General features: G+C 32.5%; 1 protein-coding gene across 2 annotated transcripts in view; it reads left to right on the top strand.

The window, feature by feature from the left end:
- DPP8 (dipeptidyl peptidase 8) overlaps positions 1-25,416 on the top strand; it is a 78,447-nt gene that overhangs the window by 13,192 nt on the left and 39,839 nt on the right. For both annotated transcript variants that reach the window (XM_044665343.1, XM_044665344.1), the window contains 7 exons: positions 4,257-4,425; positions 9,188-9,298; positions 11,175-11,303; positions 12,112-12,173; positions 14,484-14,584; positions 15,286-15,463; positions 16,530-16,689. In XM_044665343.1, the coding sequence (XP_044521278.1) occupies positions 4,257-4,425; positions 9,188-9,298; positions 11,175-11,303; positions 12,112-12,173; positions 14,484-14,584; positions 15,286-15,463; positions 16,530-16,689 (910 nt within the window). The remainder of the gene's footprint in view (positions 1-4,256; positions 4,426-9,187; positions 9,299-11,174; positions 11,304-12,111; positions 12,174-14,483; positions 14,585-15,285; positions 15,464-16,529; positions 16,690-25,416) is intronic.

Raw genomic sequence — 25,416 nt, forward strand, 5'->3', positions numbered from 1 at the left:
TATCCTTGCTCTTCTCCAAGTCCACTTCAAGTCTGTTAAGCTCAGCTCCTAATTCATTTCAGTGTCCGTTTAGAACTCCTAAACTATTCTCAACTCTCGACAGTTCTTGACTCATTTCCTAGAAGTTTTTGTCCAGTATTCTTCCACTTTTACCTCCCAGGAAACCACATCCATAGCAGTATGGATGCCTTTATTTCCACTCCCTGGGAATAGAGGGCCAAGAGGAGGGAGTAGCATAGGCTTCTTGCTTCTCACCAACATTCTAGATCAGTGATGGTGAACCTTTTAGAGATGATGTGCCATGCCTACCCCCAGAGACCATGTTCTGTGCCCTATCCCAATACTGAGTGCCAGGTGCCCCCCTCTTACCCCACACAAGGGAGGAAGAAAGCATTCCCATTGGGCTGCTAGGCAGAAGGGTGCACAATGCGAAAAAATATCATCAGGCACAATGGAGAGGGGGAAGGGAACATCTCCACCCAAGTCCCTTTGCCTTTTTAGTAACAAACTCTGGGGGTTGGGGAGGAAGGGCAATACATGTGCCCACAGAGAGTACTCTGTGTGCCATCTTTGATACCCGTGCCATAGGTTCACCACCACTGTTCTAGATAATTCTTCTACATCATCCTTTCCTCTTTTGAAGTCCATTTAATCTTCTTATAGCACCTTCTCCATATCCTTGTTTTTTTGTCTTCTAACCTCGTTTCCTCTTCAAATTTCACCATGTCTTTTTTTACCTGATTCAAAGCCTTAATTTCCGTTTCATCACCACCATAATCCTTGAAGATTTAATCTTTCATGTTGACAATATCTAGAGCAGTGACTCCCAAAGTGGGCGCCACTGCTCCCTGGTGGGTGCTGCAGCAATCCAGGGGGGCGGTGATGGCCATAGGTGCATTTGGGGGCGGTGAATAACTGTAAGGGGGCAGTGATAGTATGTGACAGAGGACATAAGTAATATTTTTTCTGGAAAGGGGGTGGTAGGCCAAAAAAGTTTGGGAACTGCTGATCTAGAGCATCCTGACTACACCATTCCCCAATCTCCCACTTCCTTTCCCCTCACAAAACTACTCCATTTCTGCCACCCCAAAACAGGCATGCCTCAGACCTTAAAGCTTCATGTAAAATCACCAAAGGTTGTTCTGAGGAAATTACTTTGCAGACTGCAATGTGCTAAACAAGCATGAGTTATTATCTTAAAATCTAGGCTTTCCACAATCTCCTGTCCCTTTATATGTTACTCCTTATAATGTATATCAAATCCTCTTTTTTCCCTCCATTGCAAATTTTTGTAGTAAATGTAGCTAGGTCTTCACTGATAGTCAGTAATCTGGTCTACTCATCTGTTCCCTATCTTTTGTTCCTGGTCCTTTCCTTTCTCTCTAAGCCCCTAGCTGTAACTCCTTCCCCTCCCCACAGTGTGAATGACTTAGCTTCTTCATTGAGAAGACTGAGGCCATCCATAGGGAGTACCCTCAACTCTTCTTCCTTATCCAAAATTTAGCAGCAACACTTGCATCACCTATTGTATCCTTCCTTCTAGTCACATAGGTTATCCTCTTAATCCTGTCTCTTCCCACTTCTTACACATCCTTGCTTCATCAACTATTCCCCTTCCAATGACTTCTTCCCTAATATCTACAACTGTTCTCAAATTTGCCTAGCAAAAAAATAAATAAAAATTTAGAAAAAAAAAACTTGATAATTTAAACTATGAAGGTGGCACAGTTGATAGAATGCTGTACTTATAGTTAGAAAGACCTGAGTTCAGATATGGCTTCAGAACTTAATGGCTGAATGACTTTGGGCAAGTCATTTACCCTGTCTTCTTCAGTTTCCTCAACAGTAAAACGAGGATAATAGGGGGCAGCTGGGTAGCTCAGTGGATTGAGAGCCAGACCTAGAGATGGGAGGTCCTAAGTTCAAATCTGACCTCAGACACTTCCCAGCTGGGTGACCCTGGGCAAGTCACTTGACTCCCATTGTCTACCCTTACCACTCTTCTGCCCTGGAGCCAATACACTGTATTGACTCCAAGACGGAAGGTAAGGGATTTAATAGAAAATTTAAAAAAAAAATGAGGATAATAACAGCACCTAAATTTCCAGGGTTGTTGTAAGGATAAAGTGGGATAATATTTGTAAAGTGTTTTGCAAAACTTAAAGCACTATATAAATGCCAACTATTACTATGTTACAGTTATGATCCTATTTCTCTTTTACCTATTATTGCCAAATTTAAGACAAAAACTCTCTGTCTTTGATGTTTCTACTTTCTACACCTATTCTCTCTTCAATTCTTTATAATCTGGCTACTTCCCTTACCACTGTACTTGAACTGCCCTTTTAAAGGACATTTTCCTAAATCTAACACCAGTTTCAAGATAGTTGTGGAATTTATCATGTAAAAGAGAGGAGTTTTTATGCAGTTTTCTTTCTCCTTGGCACCTCTGTGACATTTGAGACTACTTCTTGATACTTTGTCCTCTCTTGACTTCAAAGGTGCCATATTCTCTTGGTTCTCCTTTTACTTCTATGAATTCTTTTACTAGCTCATCTTCTTTCCCATCCCTTAATGTGAGTGTCCTTTCTCCAAGGTTCTGCCCTTGAGACCTTTCTCTTTTCTATATGTATACATCCTCCCTTAACAGTGTCACTTTCTCCTATCACTTCAAGTACTATCACCATCCAAGTAACACATATATTGATATTTTTAGTTCTGAACTCCAGACCTAAATTTGCAACTGCATATAGAACTTCTCTAACTATCCCACCAGCACTTCAAATTCAGCATATTCAAAACCGAGTCTTCTAAAATTTATTCTTTCATCTTTCTTTAACTAATTCTGTCTGTGACTCCAGTAATCATTAAGTCTTCAAATACCTCCATTCTACCTCCATTATTTCTCTCCCTCAGTCGTTCTTTCATAATGTTTCTAGACATATCCTTCATACTTTATATTTTTGTATATATCTGATCATGTCTCTTTCCTCAGAAATGGAAATGGTTCCTTACTGAATTAATGAGGATTAAATTAAATTCTTTTACCCAATATCCAAAGTATTTGACATTTTAGTTCCCTTCCACCTTTCTAGCCTTATTTCATATTATTACACTATCCTGTAACCAAACTGAAGTAGTCTTAGTCTCCTGAATATACTCTTTGTTTTCCACCTCTAGTTTTTATACTCATACTGTTCCTTTAGACTTGAATGTCCTATCTCTCCTTCAGCTGTTGAATTCTTGTCCATTCCTTAATATCTACCTCAAATGCTATTACCCTGAAGAAAGTCTTCCCTGATTTTCCAATTGGTAATAACCCTTGACTCTGAAAGATCACCTATTTTAGATTTTTTTTAAATCACTCTGGTATACTTATTACATATTATCATATATTATATTTATATCTATATATGCTACATCTCCTGTTTAGACTATGGGCTTCATAAGGGCAAAGCTTTATCTAAATTTTTTTAGCTTCTCTTTTTCCTTCAACTTCTTATACTTAGAATTGCATTCTGGACACTCCTACAAAAAGGTTTGTTAAATTAAATTAAAATGAAATTGAATTTTTAGAAGTCAGGTAAAGGAACAAGTTTTTGGCATTCTGATGAATTCTGTTACATATGTTTAATAGATAAATCTCAAATTATTTTAAAAGATATTGGTTTAGTCAAAATTAGAAGCACTTTCAAACTTCTTGAAATCTTTTATTATTCTTATCAAATTTTATTATTGGTATAGTAATTTTATTTAGTGATAGGATTGATTCTCTTATGTAATTATATAATTAAATCTATTTTAACTATTTTGCAATAATTCTGTTTTTGTTATGTATTAGTGAACAAATTTTTTGATTGCTTACTTTTTAATGTTGAATAAAGATTAATCAATGACTAGTCAAGTATTCTTCATATTTAGCTTTACAGTTTACTTCATGTAGAGTTTTACTTTACAATAATAAAATTTATAGTATAGAATTGGTCTAAGAAGTCTTTCCTGTTTGGTGAAATTAAAACTAAGGGTTCTGTTAATACCTCTAGCTCTGCTGCTCAAAAACCATTTTTTTCTTTGCAAGTTCAGGAATTAAAATAGAAGAATACCATAGGAGACTATATATCCAAGTTATCCCACTTAACATTTTACATAAAGATTTCCTTTATCTCATAGTCAGGGTAGAACCAAATGAAATGTCTATATATTGGCCTGCCTTTTGCCCACAAAGATTTAAGAATATCTTATGTTTGCTTTTCTAGCAACAACCCTTAAGACCCAATTTAGTGGAGACCAGTTGCCCCAACATAAGGATGGATCCAAAACTGTGCCCTGCTGATCCAAACTGGATTGCTTTCATCCATAGCAATGACATCTGGATAGCGAACATTGTAACTAGGGAAGAAAGGAGGCTCACCTATGTGCACAATGGTAATGCGCATCTAGTAGACTACATTGTTGGGAAGTATTTTTAAAATCCAGTTTGTTCTTATATTTTGAAATGGGAATGTCCTTAAATATGAAGGAAAGCTGGGTGGTGCCACTGTGTAATAATGTTCATTATCACCTTTTCAGGCATTCAAAGATAGCTCTGATGAGACTGGACATGCCATCAGGCAAAGAACTGCCAAAATTGCTATAATACAAATTTCACTAAAATAATCAGTAAAGTAACAATTTTTATTAAAGTAAGAAATTTGTTTTTTATATTTCTCTTGCCTGCCCTTTAGAAACCAATTTTTAAAATTAAATGTTTCTAATACTGATAATTTCTATTCAATTTTAGGAAAGAACTATTTTTATTTTGATTATTTTAAGATTTTTATAAAATAAAAACATCTTTTGTTTTTAAAACCAAAAGCATTATATAAATTCTTGATAAACATAAAATTACTGCGTATTAAAGACCTTCAGTATATCATTCATTATATTAAATATTCTCCAGAGGAGTTTTAGTTCAAGTGAAAGAAGATAAAAGTAATATTACTCTTTTTGTAATTGTAAAATTCTAAACAGTAATTAAAAACAATTATTTTTTAAAGTATAGTAATAAAATCCAATTTTTTCCATAAAATCCAATTTGTATATTTTTTTATTTCAAAATATAGGTTAACTTTAAGGAAATCATATTAAAAATTTCCAGATTACTTCCATGTCCTCTTCTGATTTCTTTTTTTCTATTTTTTATTAGTTTGGGGTTTTGCTATTGTTTGCAGAGTTATATTTAATTAATGTGTTGTTCTGATTTTTCATACTATATAATTTCATGTCTTTCCATATTTGTTTTTATTCTTCTTTGTCATTTTTATATTCCAGTAATATTTCATTAAATTTTATTTTCTAATTTATTCAGCCATTCAATCATTGGCTTATATGGACTATTTTGTTGCTTTTTTTTTTGTACTGACAGTACATTTCCTCCCTTTTTTTACTGTTATCTTTAAGGTGAAGTCCTAGTAGTAGTGGAATTAGTGGGTCAAAGGATATGTTTGTTTTTGTAACTCTTTTAAACATTGCCATATTGTTTTAGAAGAAGATTATGCCATTAATAGCTCTATCAGCTTTGTAATAGTATTTGTGTTTCTCTACATCAGTGCCAGTCTTAAAGTTTATAATTTTAAATTATTTTTGCCAACTTAATAGCTATTAAGTTGAAGCTTAGTTTTTATTTGTATTTTAGTAAGTTAGTAAATACTAAAATATTTAGTATTTTTCAATAGGTTATTGACAATTTTGTTGAATTGGATTTGTATATTCTTCCATCAAGAACTATCTATTAATATCCTTTGACTGTTTATCCATTAAGAATGGACTCTACTTCTATAAATTTTTACCAGTGTCATAAAGATTTTAGATGGCAAATTTTTATCCTGATACATTTTTGCAGATATTTTTTCTTCATTCTGTTTATTTTTATTTTGAATATGTTGGTTTTGTTCAGCATTTATTTTTATACAATCAAATCTATCCATTTTATCTCATATCCCTTCTATTTCTTCAGTAGATAAGATTTTTTTCCTCTCCCTAATTGCAATAAATATATCATTACATTTTCTTTTTTAAAAAATTATTTACATTTGAATAATTTGTTTCTTCCCCCTTGAATAGATTACTCAAGGCCAAGCTACATTATGAAGAAAAGAAAATTTTATGTATTTTTTTGTTTTCTTGGCTTTTTGTTCCTAAGACCAATTTTTAAAGGGTATTTGCTTTGATTTTATTTTTTTGTGGGGAGGGTGGTCTGGATTTGTGATTTCATTAGTGTAAGAAATTCGTGGTGTGGAAATTCTCTGCATCCATGCAGATTGGTAACTTGTCTGCAATTTACAGTCTTAGAGAGTTGCCTGGGTCCTTGATAGGGTTAAATAACTTGCCCAGAGTCATAAAGCTTGATGTGTGTTGGGGGCATAACTTGAACCCAAGTTTAGCCAACTGCTGGTGAGCAGTCTGTACATTGGGTAATAACACTGTCTTGCTGCTTTGCACAAGAAATTCTAATGAATAATATTATAATAAATCTGTCAGAAGTCTGACATACTATGAAATCATACTTCAGTAAATATCTAAGTGGCAAGACCTCTCTGATCAAAGTAGAAGGCTTCTTATTTAAATAGTTAGCCTTAGGAATAGAAACACCATTCAACTAAGAGTCAAGAAACGGATTCTAATCCCAATTCTGTCATTTTCTGTGTGACCTTAGATAAGGTGCTAAACTTCTTATTGTTTCCTCATCTGTCAAATGAGAATAATGTCTTCCTCACCTACTTCATAAGAATATTGTGATGATCAGAGGCGATAAAATAATTGAAAGCTTTTTAAAAAGAAAAATCTTAAAATCCTACACAAGTATAAGGTATTATTATGTTTCTTTAGTTTTTACATTGTTCATTCTTCACTATGGACATAGGTCTTTAGTTAGCTATAATGTAGATACAATAATATGTTTTTGAAGTATTGAGTATTAATATATACTATTAATATATTGCTAGTAATTATGTTTTATAATTTGTCATAATGTTTTGCTTTGCAAATGTAACACCCTAGTCTAGTTCCTCAGGATGGGTTTTCTAGCCAACATATATTTTATGGGGCCCTTATTATATGTCTAGACTTCTGGGCGATCCCAAAGAAGTGAAAATCACCATTCATGTCCTTCATAGTTTGTCATATTATTGGGGAGAAAGGCCTAAGACATACAAAACAGTTTCTGGAGCATTATATGACTCTGAAGAAACAAGTTGGCATAGTAGAAAATTCACTGATCCAAAAATCAAAGGATCTAGATTATAGTCCACATGGTGCCAATGATTTATTTGCATGACCCTGGACAAGTTATTTAACCTCACCCTAACCTCAGTTTGTTCATTTTCAAATTGAGATAAAATATGTCATATTATCACACAGTGTTATTATTATATGGATAATGTTGTCATTACCATATGTAAAGTCACTTTAAAAAGTGTGAAGTGCTATAAATGTACAAGTATTTATCATATAATCAAGTGCTACTATTATATGAATCAGGCTCTTAATTGCAATGGGAGTTTTAAAAAGCTACAAGCTGGAGTGGTGAGAAAAGGCTATATGAAGGAGGTAAGACTTGAGGTAGACATTGAGAAATATTTAAGATTTAGATAAGGTAAGAGAGGTGAAGGTGTTCTTGGCATAAGGGGCAGCATAGATAAAAATATGAAGTAGGAGTAAGCATGGTGTACAATGAGGAGACTGCTCTCATTGGACAAAACTTCATATTGAGAAAGAATAGAAAAGTTAGGTCAAGATTGTCAATCATGTGAAATGACAGACCAATCCAGATTTGAGATAAGCTCTTGGATAGGATAATAACAATAGAAATGGGATAAATTTGTTTATGAGAGTGAACTGATAGGTCTTAGTTTTGAATTACAAGGGATGAGGCTAGTGGTTAAGAAATGGAGACCAATCCAAATTTATGTAAGAAGAATGAGGAGAAGAATAAGGCAGGAATAAATATGTCCAAAAGTGAATATTGGGATGTTTAGATTCTTGTCTCTCCTTCCTCCACTTGAAGTAATAGGGTAACTTTTTAGGATGTGCTCAGTAAATATTAATTGATGTGGCTGTTGATGATATGCCAGAAGTCATTAAATTGCCTGGAGTAGACATTTTAATTTTGACCTCTCTGGTGACTCAAGAAAAAACTGATTTTACTAGTAAAGATTTTTTGCATTTGTTTATAGTATATCATTTGTAGCCTGTTAGATACTTGGTTACAATTCTAACAATCAAATTTTATTCAGTGTTTCTGTGAATAACATTTGTCAAATATCTGTAATTTAAAGTCCTCTGATTAGGTGGTGTACAGAGACACAATGGAATTATAAGGCATATTCCCTTCCCTTAGAGAACTTAACTGTTCACTTAAGGAGGTAGGAAAAAATGAACTCAATAAGCATTTATTAAGGCACCTACTGTGTTCCAGACACTATGGATGTATACAAAGACAAAAATATGAAACAAATCTCCCCGCTCTCAGAACCAGAGCTGAAGGGAAAGGGAGAAGAGAACAACATATACACATACAATTATATATAGAGTAAACAAGTGCAGAATAGAGGGATTGAACTAATAGCATAGGATGTTCGTAAACACATCCTGTTCAAAGGTTGTACTTGAGCTGTGTCTTGAAGGACAATAGGTATTCTATGAGATAAAGGTGAGTAGGGAATGCATCCCAGATATGGGAATGGTCAGTGTAAGAATAAGAGCTGGAATGTAACATTGGAAGAACAGAGAGAGGGACAATTTGGCTCAACAACAGAGTATGAGAAAAGGAATAGTATATATAATGAATGACTCTGGAAAGACACGTTGAAACCCACTTCCTCAACTTAGAGACTTTGTGAGCTTGAGAATTCATTTAACTTCCCTGAGACTGAGCCTCAATTTTCTCAGTACCAATTGCAGATATTTTTATTATCTATTTCATAGGATTGTTACAAGCAAAGTGCCTTTAACCTTAAAGTGCTATGTAAGTCTCTGTTGATGATGGCAATTACTATTATTTCTATGTATACTAGTTCACCATGAAGATTATTTGTGTTCTTATATAAATATTAGTAAAAGAAAAATGCAGAATAAAATAGTTACACTGCTTTCTGGCTTCAGAAATTCAAGGCTACCTGTGATGATGATGCCTTTTATTTTTATTCAGAGCTTGCTAACATGGAAGAGGACCCAAGATCAGCTGGGGTTGCTACCTTTGTCCTTCAGGAAGAGTTTGATAGATATTCTGGCTATTGGTGGTGTCCAGAGGCTGAACCAAGTAAGTGTTTAAATCTCTAGCCCATTCACTGGAAAACAGAAAAATAATTTTAAGATTCGTCTATTACATTGATGTTTAGTAAGGTGTCCAGATTCTAAATCTTAGATAGTGACAGTAAAGATTTCAGAGTGATAAAAATCAGGATTTGGCCTTCTCTATGCAAAACATTAATTAGATAAAATAGAACAAATTTCATTACATTAAACCCTAAGTCATTATTTTCCTGTTACTGCAGTAGGACAACTTCATGTTATGAAAAACATTCTTATATTTCATTGTCCTGGATCCTCTCATGACACCTTGCTAATTTTCATAAAAAATGTAGTAACTGATGGAAAAGGGAAGAGGATGTGTGTATATGTGTATATATACATATAATATATGCAAATATGCATAAGTGAGGGTGGGGGTGAACAAATGATTGGATTGGTCTAAGTTGAATGGGTGTGGAGAAAAACCTTTTGTCCTGTATGTCCAGGGGAATTCACAAATTTCTATCTAGTTGACTTTAAAAAGTTGGAGAACACTTTAATAGACTATGCTTCTTTTGTTATACTAGAATCTTGTTTTATAAAATATTGCTTGAGATAAATAGGCTATTAGTTAGGGTTTGGCAATCTTTTTTCCTATAAAGACTATTCCCAGAATATTGGAGTTAGAAGGGTTCTTGGAGGTCATCTAGTCCAATCTACACATAAGCAGTAATCTTTTCTCCTACATTCCTAAGAAGGAGTTATTCTGTGCTTGATTTCCAGTGAAAAGGAACCTTCTGCCTCCTCTCTCCATATCCATTCTACTTTGGGACAGTTCAGATTGAAAAGAAGTTTTTCCTTACATTGAACCAAAATTTATTTCTCTGTAATTTCCATCCATTGCTCCTCATTTTGCCCTGTGTCTAATCTTTCTTCCATGTGGTAGTCCTTCAGAATTTGAAGACTATTCTAATGACCCCCTTCAATAGGCTCTTCTAGATCTAAACACTTGTAGTTCCTTCAGCTTATCCTTACATAGCATGATCACCATTCACCACTCCATGCTGATCATCTTCTTTTTTTGTTGTTGTTTTTTTTAAACATTTATTAATATTCATTTTTAACATGGTTACATGATTCATGCTCCTACTTTCCCCTTCACCCCCCCGCACTCCCCCTACCCATGGCCGATGCGCATTTCCACTAGTTTTGTCATGTGTCCTTGATCAAGAACTATTTCCAAATTGTTGGTAGTTGCATTGGTGTGGTAGTTTCGAGTCCACACCCTCAGTCATGTCCACCCCGACCCATGCATTCAAGCAGTTGTTTTTCTTATATGTTGATCATCTTCTTTTTGACATACCATAAGTTGTCAGTATCCTTCCTCAAATCTTGCACTCAGAACTCAAAGTAGTACTTGAGAGATTCTATGACGTAGCTAGAGTACAGTAAGACTATTGCCTATCCCATTCTGGACACCATACCTTTCTTAATGAGGTCTTCAAATACCTTCATGGATTTTTTTTGGTTGACATACTACTGTTGACATATTAAACTGGCAGTCCATTTGTAACAACATTTGTTACAGGAATTGACAACCATGAAAAATATTTGAAAGCCATGTAACTTATTTTAAACATTTTAAACAAAATAAAAGCCAAACCGTAGGTGCATCAGAAATGTTTATTTCTTGTTTGTCTTGAAAATACATATAATTAAATTATTTAAACTTACACAGAACAAGCTCATACACACTATAACAAAAATCATTACATTTATCTAATGACAGTTTCATATATATATACATATATATACATATATATATTACTAGTTGTGTAAAATAATACTAGGAGATTTTTGATTTTAATTTATTCTGAATATAAAAATCATAAACTACTTTTAAGCTCCCAATGGAGGAAAAGTTCTTCGAATTCTATATGAAGAAAATGATGAATCAGAGGTGGAAATTATTCATGTTACATCCCCCATGTTAGAGACCAGAAGGACAGATTCATTCCGATATCCCAAAACAGGTAGGTCCTTTTCCTGGCATTTAATTTCACAGTTTCCTCTCCTAGATCAGAATTTCTAATTATCTGAATCTTCAATGCTTGTTTTTTATTACCAAGTTTTTAGTAAAGTTAGGTTTAGTTTTATACTAATAAATTTAGTACACGTTGAACTCATGGGTAATTTTCAATTCTTTTCCTTTATTTTTACCTCTTAAACTGTGTTTTAGTACTAATCATGTTATTTCACATATAATGCTGGGCTGGCTATTATTAGCAATTGGGAAGTGGTGTATTTTTCTGTATTATCAAGAAAACTGTCCATAAGTGCTTACCAGCTACATTACCCTGGGCAAATCACTTAACTTCTGTTTGCCCATTTTCTTATTTGTAAAATAGGAATAATAACAGCATCTACTTCACAAGGTGGTTGTTGAGGGTAAAATGAAATATTTATAAAGTGATTTGCAAACCTTAAAGTGCTAGCTATTATTATCATCTCATTAAGTGAGTACATCTTATCTGTTTCACTTTTATGTTATTTTCAAGATTTTAATTATAAAAATATAATTTATAAATATATGACTGTAAAAGTAGAATGTATACAAATATTAAAACATATTTGGTAGCCTCTTCTTTTTTGCATACATCAAAAGTAGTAATATATGATAATATCATGTTGTTTTGCTCCAGAAAAATACTTGACATAAATAATAGTGCCACTTTTTCAATATTTATTGATAACATTGAACTGGTCCAAATGTCTAGCTTGTGAAATGCTGGTTATGTATTAATTTGGATACAACTCATTATTAATATCTTTTCTAAAAAGGCACAGCAAATCCAAAAGTCACTTTTAAGATGTCAGAAGTAATAATTGATGCCGAGGGAAGGGTAAGTGTTAAATTATAAGTTTATTTTCTAAATTCATTTAACATTTGGTTGAACCCTGTTGGGTTGGAAATCACACATGGAAACAAGTCTACTGTGAATTAGTGTGTTTATTATAGAGAAAAAAATAGCAGTTTTCCTGGAACATATGCATGTAGGCAATCAACTTTGGGTTTCTAATGAGATAAAACTCTATTACCATTATACAACTTCAAAAAAGAATAAATGTTTTATTCTAAAAATAACTAATTTATATTATGTTTCTTGTTCTAAAAATAGCTGACCACTAGTTTCTCCTTCTGTAATTTCTGTTCTTAGACAACAAGGACGTGAGTAGAACGTTTGGAGTTAATGCTGTTTCAGCAGTTTGGCATTTGATACATCCAGTAATACTTTGTCAAACTATAGTGGTTTTTCCTGGATGGTTTCCAAAAAATATTCTATAGTCTTTCACATATAATTTGTGATTTTATAAATCTTGTGATTCCTTATAACCTTCACACTAAGTAAGCATTATAAGCTAATTTATTAGGCCTGTTGAATAAATCTGTGGACTTTTTAAAGAACAAGTTATTGTTTAAAGCTGATTTGGTTTCCTATTTTTCAAAGTAGAGGCAATTTTCATCTTAAAAATTTGAGGATATATGTATAGAGAGAGTAATCTCCATCATCTGCTATTACCTCTCTATATTAGTTTTTTCCCAGACACTAGTATAAAACAACACATTATTTTCTGTATGTTAAATGGAGAACATCCACTGGCAAAGCCCTGTATTATTAGGCAATGGATCGATAATATTTATATAAAGGATTTTAATATCTTATGGATCTATAATTTTCACTGAAGTATGGGCCAATGTAGATTGCAACCCCTCTGTAATTTAATAAATAGAGAATTACCAGAGTTGAAAAATTCTTCACTGACTAAGTTGGTGGTGACCCTTTCTCTGAAATCAGCTAGAGTGGGCCTTTGACATGAGATATGAAGGCCACTATTCAACCAGAACTTGAAACCTTTCTAGCAGAGCCACATGATGATTTAATACAGCAAATAAACAATGGAGAGCTCATGTACTCCATTGATGTTCTTATGTCAGGAAAAAATTAATAAGGCCTATTCTATGTTGGGTGGACCTTCTCTGGTAAACTTATAGAAAGATACAGATAAGAGGCAGCTATAGATGGGATCAGGCTGTATAATGGAAGGAATATTCAAATCCATAAGATCACAGACCCATTTGAGTATAACACCACAGATTTCTCTTGTACTGCTTCATGACCTTTGGGTGATCTGTATTACAAAATTATATTTTAGTTTACAATATATCTGTGTACTTTAGTGAAAAAATAATGTTTTCTATCAGTATTTAAAAGGAATAGAAGTATAATGGCAGAGAGAAAACACAATAAATGTTATAAGTATGTTTTTGAGCAGAATACAAGAGGATATACTTAGAAGCCACAAATGCAAATGTTTCTGCTTTTATTTTCACATATCATGGGCAGTGTATAGGCTTGGAAGAGATATTTTAGACCATTGGTTCTTAATGGAGTCTGTGAACTTTAAAAAAATTTTTTTTTATTATTTCTCAATCTTAAGGGGTTTTCCCCCTAGAGACCAGGGTAAATTTATAACATTATTTTCTGATTATTAGCTAGTTAGCTATCCACTATTATATTTTAAAATAATCAGTTTCCTTTTTAATTCCATGTATTTTATTTTGTACATTTAAAAACATTATTCTGAAAGGGGGTCCACGGGCTTTACCAGACTTCCAAAGGGATATATCACACACACACACACACACACACACACACACACACACACACACACACACACAAAGTTGAACAACTCTAGATTTAGCCTATGTTGATTCTCTGGCTAGATCTTTTGGTAGGCATAAAAGGTCTCTTTTGTGAGTTCCTAACAGATTAGTATTAGGTCTTTTTACTAGTGTCCTGCATAATCCTCACTCCCTTATTTAGTTACCTAAGAATGAAATATATTTTAGGAAATGATTACAATAATCTTTCATGTTTATGTAGTGCTTTATAGTCTATAAAGGACTTTTCCCCTAATAACTCCTATGAGGTAAATAGTATAAATTCTATCATCCTATATTTTTTAGATGTGGAAACTCAGTTACAGAGGGGACAGGTAACTTGCTTATGGTCATCCAACCAAGTATTGGAAGTTGGACTCAACTCCATACTTCTGACTGAATCTAGTGCTTTTTTCATAACACCATAAATTAGATAGTTATTAGTTGATGATTGAATCCTTTATAACTTGATTGCTATTGATTTTAACAGATTGCAGATGTGGTGGATAAGGAACTAGTACAACCCTTTGAGGTTCTGTTTGAAGGAGTTGAGTATATTGCCCGAGCTGGATGGACTCCAGAGGGAAAATAGTGCGTATGTTAAGTTATCTCCTCTTTATATCTAGCTTAGGATCCATAGGTTTAGAAACATTTTTATTTATAGATTCGTCTTTCAGTATGAATATGCTTTTTTGTTTGGAAAAGTGTCTGCTAGCAGAAATATTAATGCTGTAATACAAAGAATTGAGCTGACTCATTGATCAAAAAAGAGACGACATATATTGTGTTTTAATTCTATTACAACCTTAAACATTGATTTCTCAGATTAAAATGATCAAATTTGAATTTAGAGCTATCATTTTTCTCAAGATAATTTTTAAGCCTTCACTTTAGTTAAATTTATTATTTACAGGTACATATGTAATTATCTTAAAATTAATATAGAAGCAAACTTTACATCTAGATTATGGTATAAAGGAACTGCATGCAGTTATGTAATATGTTACCTTTAAAGTGAAAAAAACATTTGAAAGATTATATGTTATTGAGAATTTAGAGAAAGAAATTTTTAGGATACCTGATAAATGTTCTTAATTTTTTAAAAAAGGATACATCTTAATTGCCTTTGATAAGTATATACAATCAACTGGTTCTATAATTCTCTTTTCACTTCATCACTGAAAAATATCTTTTCATTTTCTAGCAAATAATTTGAGGTTAATATTGTATATTCTTAAAACTATGTCTAACTTATTTTCTAATCAGTTTTTCTTCTTTTTTTACATTAATAGTGCTTGGTCCATCCTACTAGATCGTTCCCAAACCCGACTACAGATAGTGTTAATATCCCCTGCACTATTTATCCCAGTAGAAGATGATGCAATGGAACGACAGAAACTCATAGATTCAGTGCCTGATTCTGTGACACCACTCATTATTTATGAAGAAACAACAGACATCTGGATAAATGTATGATTTGTTTCTATAATTGTTTGTTAAATATTTCCATAACATTGTAACAAACATTGATTTTCTTATAGTCAACTGTCAAAATGGGTTTAAAAGGAGAAAAATCCAAAGAAAAGATATATTTCTCTAGTTTTTAACATTTCAGAAACATTTTAGTTTACTCTTAATTGATTACTTCAAGGAAATTTTGTTTTCAGTCTCTAGAAGTAAAACTTTCAGTTTTCTTTCATTTAAGATTATGTGTTTTCTTCCCTTTCTAATAAGCAAGTTTCTCACTGAAAATAAATAGAAAACTTTCATTTTCAGTAGATGTTTGTTAAAACATTAAACATGCCACAAAGATTACTAAAAACAGTCCCAGAATTAAACAGGTATGTACATAGAAAGTTGATGCCATTGAAATGGCATCTCCTGGGTTGCTTATTTTCAGTCGTTCCTGGAAACATCAGGTATTGGTATACAGTTACATGTGTTCCTCAGCAAAGTCAGCTTTACTGAAATGACCTTAAGAGAATATTTTCTAGAGCTCTGTACTATTCTTCTTTCAGGAGGGGAGAACTATAGCAAACATAATAGCATATTTTTGGAAGTTTTTTTTTTAATTTTCAAATTCTCTCAGAAGTAGTTTAAATCAAGTATGCATACATACATATCTATCTATATCTATATCTATCTATATGCTTATAGATAGATATAGATATAGGTATAGATAGGTAGATATGTTTTTTTAAAATGAACTTTAAAATATTGAATTTAAAAAGGAATTTGAAATTTTTTTTATTATAGTCATATTTTGAAGATGAAACTTCTTCCACCTTTTTAGCAAATAACTTTTCTACTACAATTTTATTTCCAGAAAGGAAAAATACAAGTTAGTTTGGAGTTTGAAAGACAGGCAAAAGTTGTAGTTGTAGTTTCAATATGCCTGTTAGTGCTAGTAATTTCTTCTTATACTTTAAGGTATATAAATAAAATTATTTTGTTTAAAACATCAAGTTATTTTATTTTGTATGTAGAAAGACATTTAAAATGGTATATGTAGTAAATTCAGTTTTTTATTTTGCAGATCCATGACATCTTTCATGTTTTCCCCCAAAGTCATGAAGATGAAATAGAGTTTATTTTTGCCTCAGAATGCAAAACAGGTTTCCGACATCTATATAAAATCACTTCCATTTTAAAAGAGAGCAAGTATAAACGATCCAGTGGGGTACTACCTGCTCCAAGTAAGAAATCATTTTTTTTTTGAGAGGGTACAAAGTGTTGTTAATAAGATATATTGTGAAACCAATACTTGCCATGTTAAATGTTTTACTCAGAATTTATAAACTGTATTCTTCTCTCTCTTTTTTGGCAATAAATAAAATAGAAATTTTGAATGTGAAGCAGCATGATATAGTGGAAAGTATAAGGAGACCTGAATTTGTTATAATTCTGCCAATGACTCATTGTTATTTATCTTGGGCAAATCATTTAACTTTTCTGGGCCTCAGTTTTCACATCTGTAAAATAGTAATAACAGTATCTTCTATACCTAATGTTATTAGGAGAATTCAAATGAGACACTGTATGTAAAAGCACTTTGAAAAAAAGTACAAAGCACTATGTAAATTAAAAGTAGTATTACTATAGATGGTGAAACAGCATCTAAAGTCTATTCATGTTCTCCAGACCTGAGTCATTATTATAGCTTATTCTCAGTTGATGTGGTTGTGAAATATATATTATGGTGTTCACAGTGAAGATAATGAACCACTTAATGTAATTTGTCTTACTGTTAAGTGGGAGTTTAGTACCCAAGAAATACTAGGCTGATAAAAGGGGAAATAGAGAACTATGAATAGGCTATTAAGAAAGGAACAAATAATAAAAGTTATTAAAGAATTATACTCTCTCTTCCCTAACTGGGCCCCATCCCACCCCAGAATAGGCGTCTAGTTTTGATAGAGTCATGAGAAATTTTTTTCACACTTTTAAAGTAGAAATTCATCCCACCAGAAACGGCTATAAAAATTGCACCCCAGTAAAAGAATATGACTTTAATACCCAAACTTGATGATCAGTAACAAAAAAAAAATAGCCACTCATAATAATAATGACAAAAAACATTGTGTTGAGGTCTATAAAGGGCTTTTAGATCAAAAATATACTTTCTTCATAACAGCCATATGAAGTAGATAATGGAACTTTTATTCTCATTTTTTATTTGTTTTTTTTTGTTCATATCTATGATTTTATCAACATAGGAGATCCCTGGTGAGAAAATATCCCCCTACCAATGCAGATTGGCAGCTGCTCTGCAACTTAAAGACTTGGAGAGTTGTATAGAATTGCCTGAAGCCCTAGAGAGTATTGCTTGCCCTAGTTCACATTATCATTATGTATCAAGAGGCAAGACTTGAACTGGGTTATCCTGACTGTAGTCTTCTCTTTACTATACCACACCATTTTGCTGTCCATTTTATAAATGAATAAATGACTTTGAAATGTTAGACTTCGTCAGATAAATATTAAAACTGGGCTTGTGCCTCATGCAGTCTTCTACCTCTTAAGAAGAGTATTTTTTCTGCACTATTCTGTCTTCATGAAGGATACTGAGATTAAGAACCTGTGAGATTGGAAGGACAATGGTTTCTTCAACAGAAAGAAGAAAGTTTGGAAGTGAGGGGGTGGGGCAGAGATAATAATTTCTGTTTGGAACATGTTAAGTTTAAGAAATTCAGTATGAAATATTTAATAGTCATTTAGTGATATGGGACTCAAGTACAAGGGGAGGGAATGGATCTGGATATGTAGATCTAGGAGTCATCTGCATAAAGATTCAATCTATGGGGCTAATGAGATTGCAGAGAGGATTATGGAGAGAGGAGAGAAGGGGATTTAGAACAGAACATTAAAGAATACCCACAGTTAGGGATCCCTCAAATGGAAAATGAGCCAGCAAAAGACTAATAAGAAAGAGCAATTAAATAGGTAAAAGACTAATCTCTTAGGGAAAAGTGTCAAATGCAATAGCTAGGTTGAGAAAGGTTAAAACTGAATGAAGACCATCAAATTTGAGGGTTAAGAGAGCATTGTTAACTTTGGGAGAAATAGTTACAGTTGAGTGATTAGGTTAGAAACCAAATTATAAAGATTTAAGGATAAGTGAAAAGAAAGGTGGTGGAAGCTGTAAGTGTAGACAGCTTTCAGTTTGTCTGAGAAAGGGAAGAAAGCTATAAGATGATAGACTGAGGGTTTGATGGAATCTACGGAGAGTACTGTAAGAATGAGAAAACTTGGGTATGTTTGAAAGCAGTAGGGAAAAAACAGTAATTATTAGAAAAATTGTAACTGTAAAATAGGAAATGAAATTTTAAAAGTTCAGATGGCATCACCATATACCTAAATCTAAAGCTATCAAATAAAAAATTACAAAGCGTAACATATTCATCAAAGTTGTAGGATATGAGATAAATCCTCAAAAATGTGTTCTTGTATAATGACATAACTAGAGAACAGAGTAAAAAGAGGAGATTCCATTTAAAGCACCAAACAAAAGTAATAAAAATTTAGGCAAATAAAATTATAAAATTTATTTATAATATAAAAATTTATAATAAACAATAAAATAAGTCAAGTCTTACATTATTAAATTATTGAATTATATTATAAAAATAATATAAAATAATAAGAATAAAAATAATAAAAAATATAAAAATATAAAAAATAAAAATATTTATAATATAAAAAGTATAAATTTCCCCTCGTTTGATAAATAAAGCAAGACATGAATAAATGGAAAGCAATATCTAGCTCTTTACTGAGTACAATTAAATATAATATAGATAACAATACTTCTACATTAAATTAATATGTAAAATAACATAATGCCAATTAAATTCCTTATAGATCATTTATTATAGAATATTCCAAATTGATTTAATCAGAAAGAAATGAGATAGCTATTTTTCATCTTATTTTTCTTTTAAAAAGGGGAATAATGATAGGTACAATTCAAGATTTTAAAATATGACAATGACAGTTTATCAAAATCATATGCTAATGAATTTAAAATAGAAAAATTCATCAATGGACTAGACATAACAAAAATGAATGTAGATAACGTATAAAAAACTGCATAGATAAGAATCAAAAGTAAATAGCAATGATGAAGAAAATTATTTAATAAATATTTTTGGAGCAGTTAGATAACAACATGGAGAAGTTTTTACATAATTTCACACCTAATACAATAACAGGTTTTTTTTTTAAATTTTAAACCCTTAACTTCTGTGTATTGACTTATAGGTGGAAGAGTGGTAAGGGTAGGCAATGGGGGTCAAGTGACTTGCCCAGGGTCACACAGCTGGGAAGTGTCTGAGGCCGGATTTGAACCTAGGACCACCAGTCTCTAGGCCTGGCTCTCAATCCACTGAGCTACCCAGCTGCCCCCAATAACAGTTTTTAAATAACTGACATTTATATAATACTTTAAAGTTTGCATAGTGCTTTCATTTGAGGCTACAGCAGCTCTATGACTTAAGTACTACAAATGTTATAATTCCCATTTTACAGGTAATAAAACTGAGACTCAGAGAAGTTAAGTTAAAGTTAAGCCCATGCGTCACACAACTAGTAAACAGCAAAGCACTAAACTCCAGTTGTCAGCGAATTAAAACATAATGAACTAATCTTTAGAGGAGGAGAAAGCAAGTAGCATATTTATTCCCATTTTGGAAGAGAGACAAATTTCTAACCATTGAAGAATCAAAAAAGACAAATGTGTTTGAATATATACTGAAGGGCCCCTGTGTCCATGGATGATATGTTCCAAGACCTATCTCTGATGATTGAAACCACAGAGATAAGCAAATACCCTACTCCTATCCCTCATTGTGGTGCTCTGCAGTCCCACTCGCCAAGAAACCTTTAAAAAGTAAAAGTGAAAGAATCTAGGGGATTAGTGAAGACCCTGCTTAGAGCAGACCTTCCACAATTCATATTTGACCATGTGAGACAACTGAAACCATGAAAAACAGAACAGCAGATAAGGGGGGCCCTACTTTATAAATAAAATATTTCTGCTCTGTGCTTCCAGCACTTTGCCTGATACCTTACACATAATTGATACTTAATAAATGTTTATTGATTGACAGTGCACTATTACAAACTAAATATGAAAAGGAAAGCAGCTGAAATATTTGACAAAGTAATTAATGTAGTCATTGTTCAAAACATATAAAGAATTGATATAAATATTTTGTTATTGTCCAGAACAATAGAAAGATGCCTGTTCTTCAATCAAAAGACTTTGGTTCAAATCCCATCTCTGATGATTACTACCTGTATAAATTTAGAAAGTCATTTAATCTCCCTAGAATTCATTTTCCTCACAAGTAAATGAAGGAGTTAGATTAGATGGCCTCTGATGTTCCTTCTCATTCTAGATTTCTGATCCTACATGATAAATTTAACAAACATTTATTAAATATCTTCTATATGCAAAGAACTGTGATAGATATGGGGGTATGAAGAGTCCCTGGTGCCAAGCAGCTTACAGTTTAACACAAGAATAAGATATGTACAAAAGTGGAGTAATCACAGAATGTAGTATAAAGAACACTGGTTTTGAAATCAGAGGATTTAAATTTGAGTAATACTGTTTAATCTTGAGCAAGTCATTTCAAATTTCTCCTCAATTTCCTCATCTGTAAAATAAACATTTGGACTAGATGACCTCTGATTTCCCTTCCATCTCTAAATTTTGATCTAAAAAAGTATGACAAACCCAGTGGAATTGCATGGGAAAGAACAGGGATCAGGTAAGCATGGAAAAATATTCTAAATTAATTGATTAAATAATATTTTTCAATTAATAAAATTAAATTTTAAAGTATCATAGAAAGTAGAATATAATCAGTATAAAGAAGGGATCTGGGTAGAATTCCATAAGAAATTGAAGGAGAAAGAATATTCAACTCGGGGGTTGAGGGAAAGTTCTATGAAAGAGGTTGACAAACTTGACTGGGATCTTGAAGATAAGTATCCAGGGGAAAAGATACCATTAAATAAATGTATGAGATTTGGCCTACTCAAGTTTGAGACAGGACAAATTGGGAAAACAACTAGTAGGTCAGATCATCCTTTTAAAGATGTCATTTTGCTCTACAGAATTCTATGCTTTTAAATAGTAATTTTGGACTATGGGTTCTTATATTCTCTAGATCTTTGGATCATGTGTGGAGTATTCTTTTAACATTTTAGTATAATAGAAAGTAAACTTATAGATCAATAATTTTTCATGTTCTCTCAGTCACCTTTGCAGAGGTAATAACAAGGTCTAACATTTTCCCCACACCTTTGATATCTTCCCTTCTTTCAGGTACTTTGGGAATCACTTCCCTGATGTCTGCAAAATTTTGTCCCCTCCCACACCAACTCTCTTTTTTATCTCTTTCTCTAATCCTGTTTTTCTCATATATGATTTCTTCATTATTATTCTTTAACAGTCTATAAATTGTGATATTAAAATGCAAATATAGTGATCCCACAGTTCTCAGTGGTAAGAAATCACATCTTTTTTAATCTTTTATGCTGTCTTCTTTACAGTTTCATGGTCTGTGGTATGACTTGGCTTAATTAATGAGTCTCTCACCAAACTTTCCTCCAGCAGTTTTTTTTTTTTCTTTTATTGCTGCTTGCTCTTTTATGAGGCAATTTCTGCTTGTAATTTTTCTACTGTCTTTCTTTTTAATATTTTATAAATGAGCTTATCTTCTAAATTTGCATTGCCTTTGGCTTCCACATCTCTCTGTCCAATGTTTCCTGACTTGGCATACTTTTTTCGTCTTTTTGGGTCTCATTATGATTATTTATTTATATCAGTTAAACTTCTATTGAAATTATTATAATTCGTGTAGATATTCTTTACTCCACCTATTTTCCACCTTTTATACAGTAACTTAAATAAGTCAGATTGGAGTTTTAAAATTTTATACCATGCCTTGTTTTTCCCTCTAGCTTTGAATTCATTTTGATTTTTTTCCATCTAAAAAGTTTGAGGTCCAAATTATCAAATACCTGATTCAGGAATGATTCACACATATCTTTTTCTATTTAAATATAATCAAATTTTCATTGCTTTCAGAACAGCTGTAACAATTCATAACTGTTCACCACCATCATTGCATCAACATGCGTATTTTCCTATAGCCCCTTCAAGATTGGTTATCTTTCTTTGGTCAGGTTTGCCAATCTGATAGATGTGAAGTGAGCCCTCAAAATTGTTTTCCTCTGTATTTCTCTATTAGTGAGTTGGAACATTTTCTCATATGGTTATTGATAGCTTGGATTTGTTCTTTTAAAACCTTCTTATTCAAGTTATTTGATTATTTATCAGTTGAAGAATGATCTTTATTCTTAAAAGTAAGTTCTTATATAGAAAGAATCACTGTATGTCTTGGAAATGATATCCTTATCAATGAAATTTGCTATAAATGGGTTCTTCCCCCTCCTCCCCCCCTGGTTATCTGCTTGGCTTTTAATTTTAGTTGTTTTGGATTTTGTTTTATTTTTTGCAAAATATTTTTTATTTTATATAATCAAAATGATCTCTTTTTTATTTTCTGTGGTATTCTCTGCCCTTTGTTTGGTCTTGATTTCTTCCTCTATCCTTAGAATTGAAATTTTCTTCTTTACTCTTATAATATCACTTTTAATGTCTGGGTCATGTATGCATTTGAAGTTTATCTTGGTATATGGTATGAAATGTTAGTATTTACCTAATTTCTAAGCCAGACTGTTTTCTAGTCTTCCCAAATGTTTTTTTTTTAATTTTTTTTTTTTTAATTTTAAACCCTTAACTTCTGTGTATTGACTTATGGGTGGAAGAGTGGTAAGGGTAGGCAATGGGGGTCAAGTGACTTGCCCAGGGTCACACAGCTGGGAAGTGTCTGAGGCCAGATTTGAACCTAGGACCTCCTGTCTCTAGGTCTAGCTCTCAATCCACTGAGCTACCCAGCTGCCCCCTTCCCAAATGTTTTTGCTAAATACTGAGTGAGTCTTTAACTCAGGGACTAGGATCTTTGAGTTTATTGAACACTAGGCTCCTAGGTTTTTTGCTCTCTGTGTGTGCTTTAATCTTTTCTACTATTTAACCTCTATTTCTTAACCAATAGCAGATTGCTTTGAGGTTTACTATTTTGTTGTGTACCATAGAAAATGATACTGATAGGTTCCCCACTTTCCTGGTTTATTGGTTTTTTTTTTTCACTAGATTGAGATTCTTGACCTACTTCTCCATGTGAATTTCACTTTTTTCTAGCTTGATTAAGGAATTAATCTGTTGACATTTCAATTGGTAGGATATTGAATAAGTAAATTAGGTTAAATTGTTATTTTTATTATATTGGCCTGGCCTACCCCATACCTTCTATTTAGCTGCTACTCCCTTCTGTTATTTGGCTTTATTTATAAGGTTAATGTCAAGATTGATATAATTTTATTCCTTGTTCACTTGTTGGTCATTGAACAAACATTTCATATTTAAAGAATAATAGATAAGTTAAATTTTATGTGTAAAAAATTATTATTCTTAATACCTTCTGCCCCTATTTCATCTGCAAAAGCAGAACCACCATGCAGGACTGAGGGTCACATTTGGTAGATTGTCATAACCAAAGAATTTATTATCAAGTAGCCAGCCATATTTAGCTAGACTGATATTTAAAAAACAAATGGTCTTCTACCAAGAACATGCTTAAACTTAAATAAGTTATTTAGACTTTATTGTCCTAATAATAACATAATATTTTGTTTCCTATTTCTAAACTAGACTGACATGTATATACATATACATATATACACATATTCTTTTAAATATATGTATATATGTACATGCTCTTTAAAAATATAAAGCATCACATTTAAAAAAATTAAGAAGGTCAAATGTTCAGTTTTTCTTTAAGGAAAAAACTTTAGTTGCATTTTATTTGAGTGCATAATCATTTTGGTGGGCCATTTTTTCTAGTTAGAAAATAGGTTCACCATCCCATCCACTTGGACAATCTCATCATTGTCATTATCACATAGATAAATAAAAAATATTGACATTCCGTGGTGCAGGGAACAGAACATTGGACATGGAGTCAGGAATATCCAAGTTCAAATCTGACCTCAGATACTTACTAGCTGTGTGAACCTAGCAAGTTACTTAACTTCTGTTTATTTCAGTTTCCTCAACTGCAAAATGGAGATAATTATAAAAACTACTTTACAGGGATGATGTGGGGATTAAATGAAGTAATATTTGTAAAGCACTTACAAAAGTTCCTGCCACATAGTAGATGCTATATAATATTCTTTTCCCTTCCTCATTCAGTTTACAGAAAAATTTAGCTCATATCAGTTATTTGCAAGTGAAAAGCAAGTGTAATGAAAAAATTAATTTTGTAGTTTGTAAGAAAGAAATACTTCCCCCATGCTTCCATAAAGAAATGCCTCACTAAGGTAAGTCATCTTGGTCCAATCCAGTAAACAAGTCTGTGAAATTAGGTATTAGTTTCTTTTAGCTCTGCCAGGCCCAATTGTGTGGCCTTAGGTGAATCACAAGATTCACTTTAGTACAATTTTTTCCATTATCCCCATCAATTATGATATCATAATATAGGAGAATTACAAGAATTAACATATTGAATTTTTAATGTAGTTTCTTGGAAGAATGATCCTCTGGTGCCATCCAATACAATTATTCTTTTGGTTTGAGTCTGGTAAACAGGCATACTTCAATCTCAGCGGATCTATGAGATATCTCATCAATGTATATAAGCCAATTTGTACACATAATCAAACATGTGCAGATAAGTATATTGCAGTGTAATTTGAGCAGAGAAAAAACACTAACAATGTGGGGAGAGGGTCAGAAAAGGCTTTAGGAAGTAGCTCCTGAGCCAAGCCTTGAAGGAAACTAAATA

This window comes from Gracilinanus agilis, chromosome 2 (genome assembly GCF_016433145.1).
Source record: "Gracilinanus agilis isolate LMUSP501 chromosome 2, AgileGrace, whole genome shotgun sequence".
Taxonomy (NCBI): domain Eukaryota; kingdom Metazoa; phylum Chordata; class Mammalia; order Didelphimorphia; family Didelphidae; genus Gracilinanus; species Gracilinanus agilis.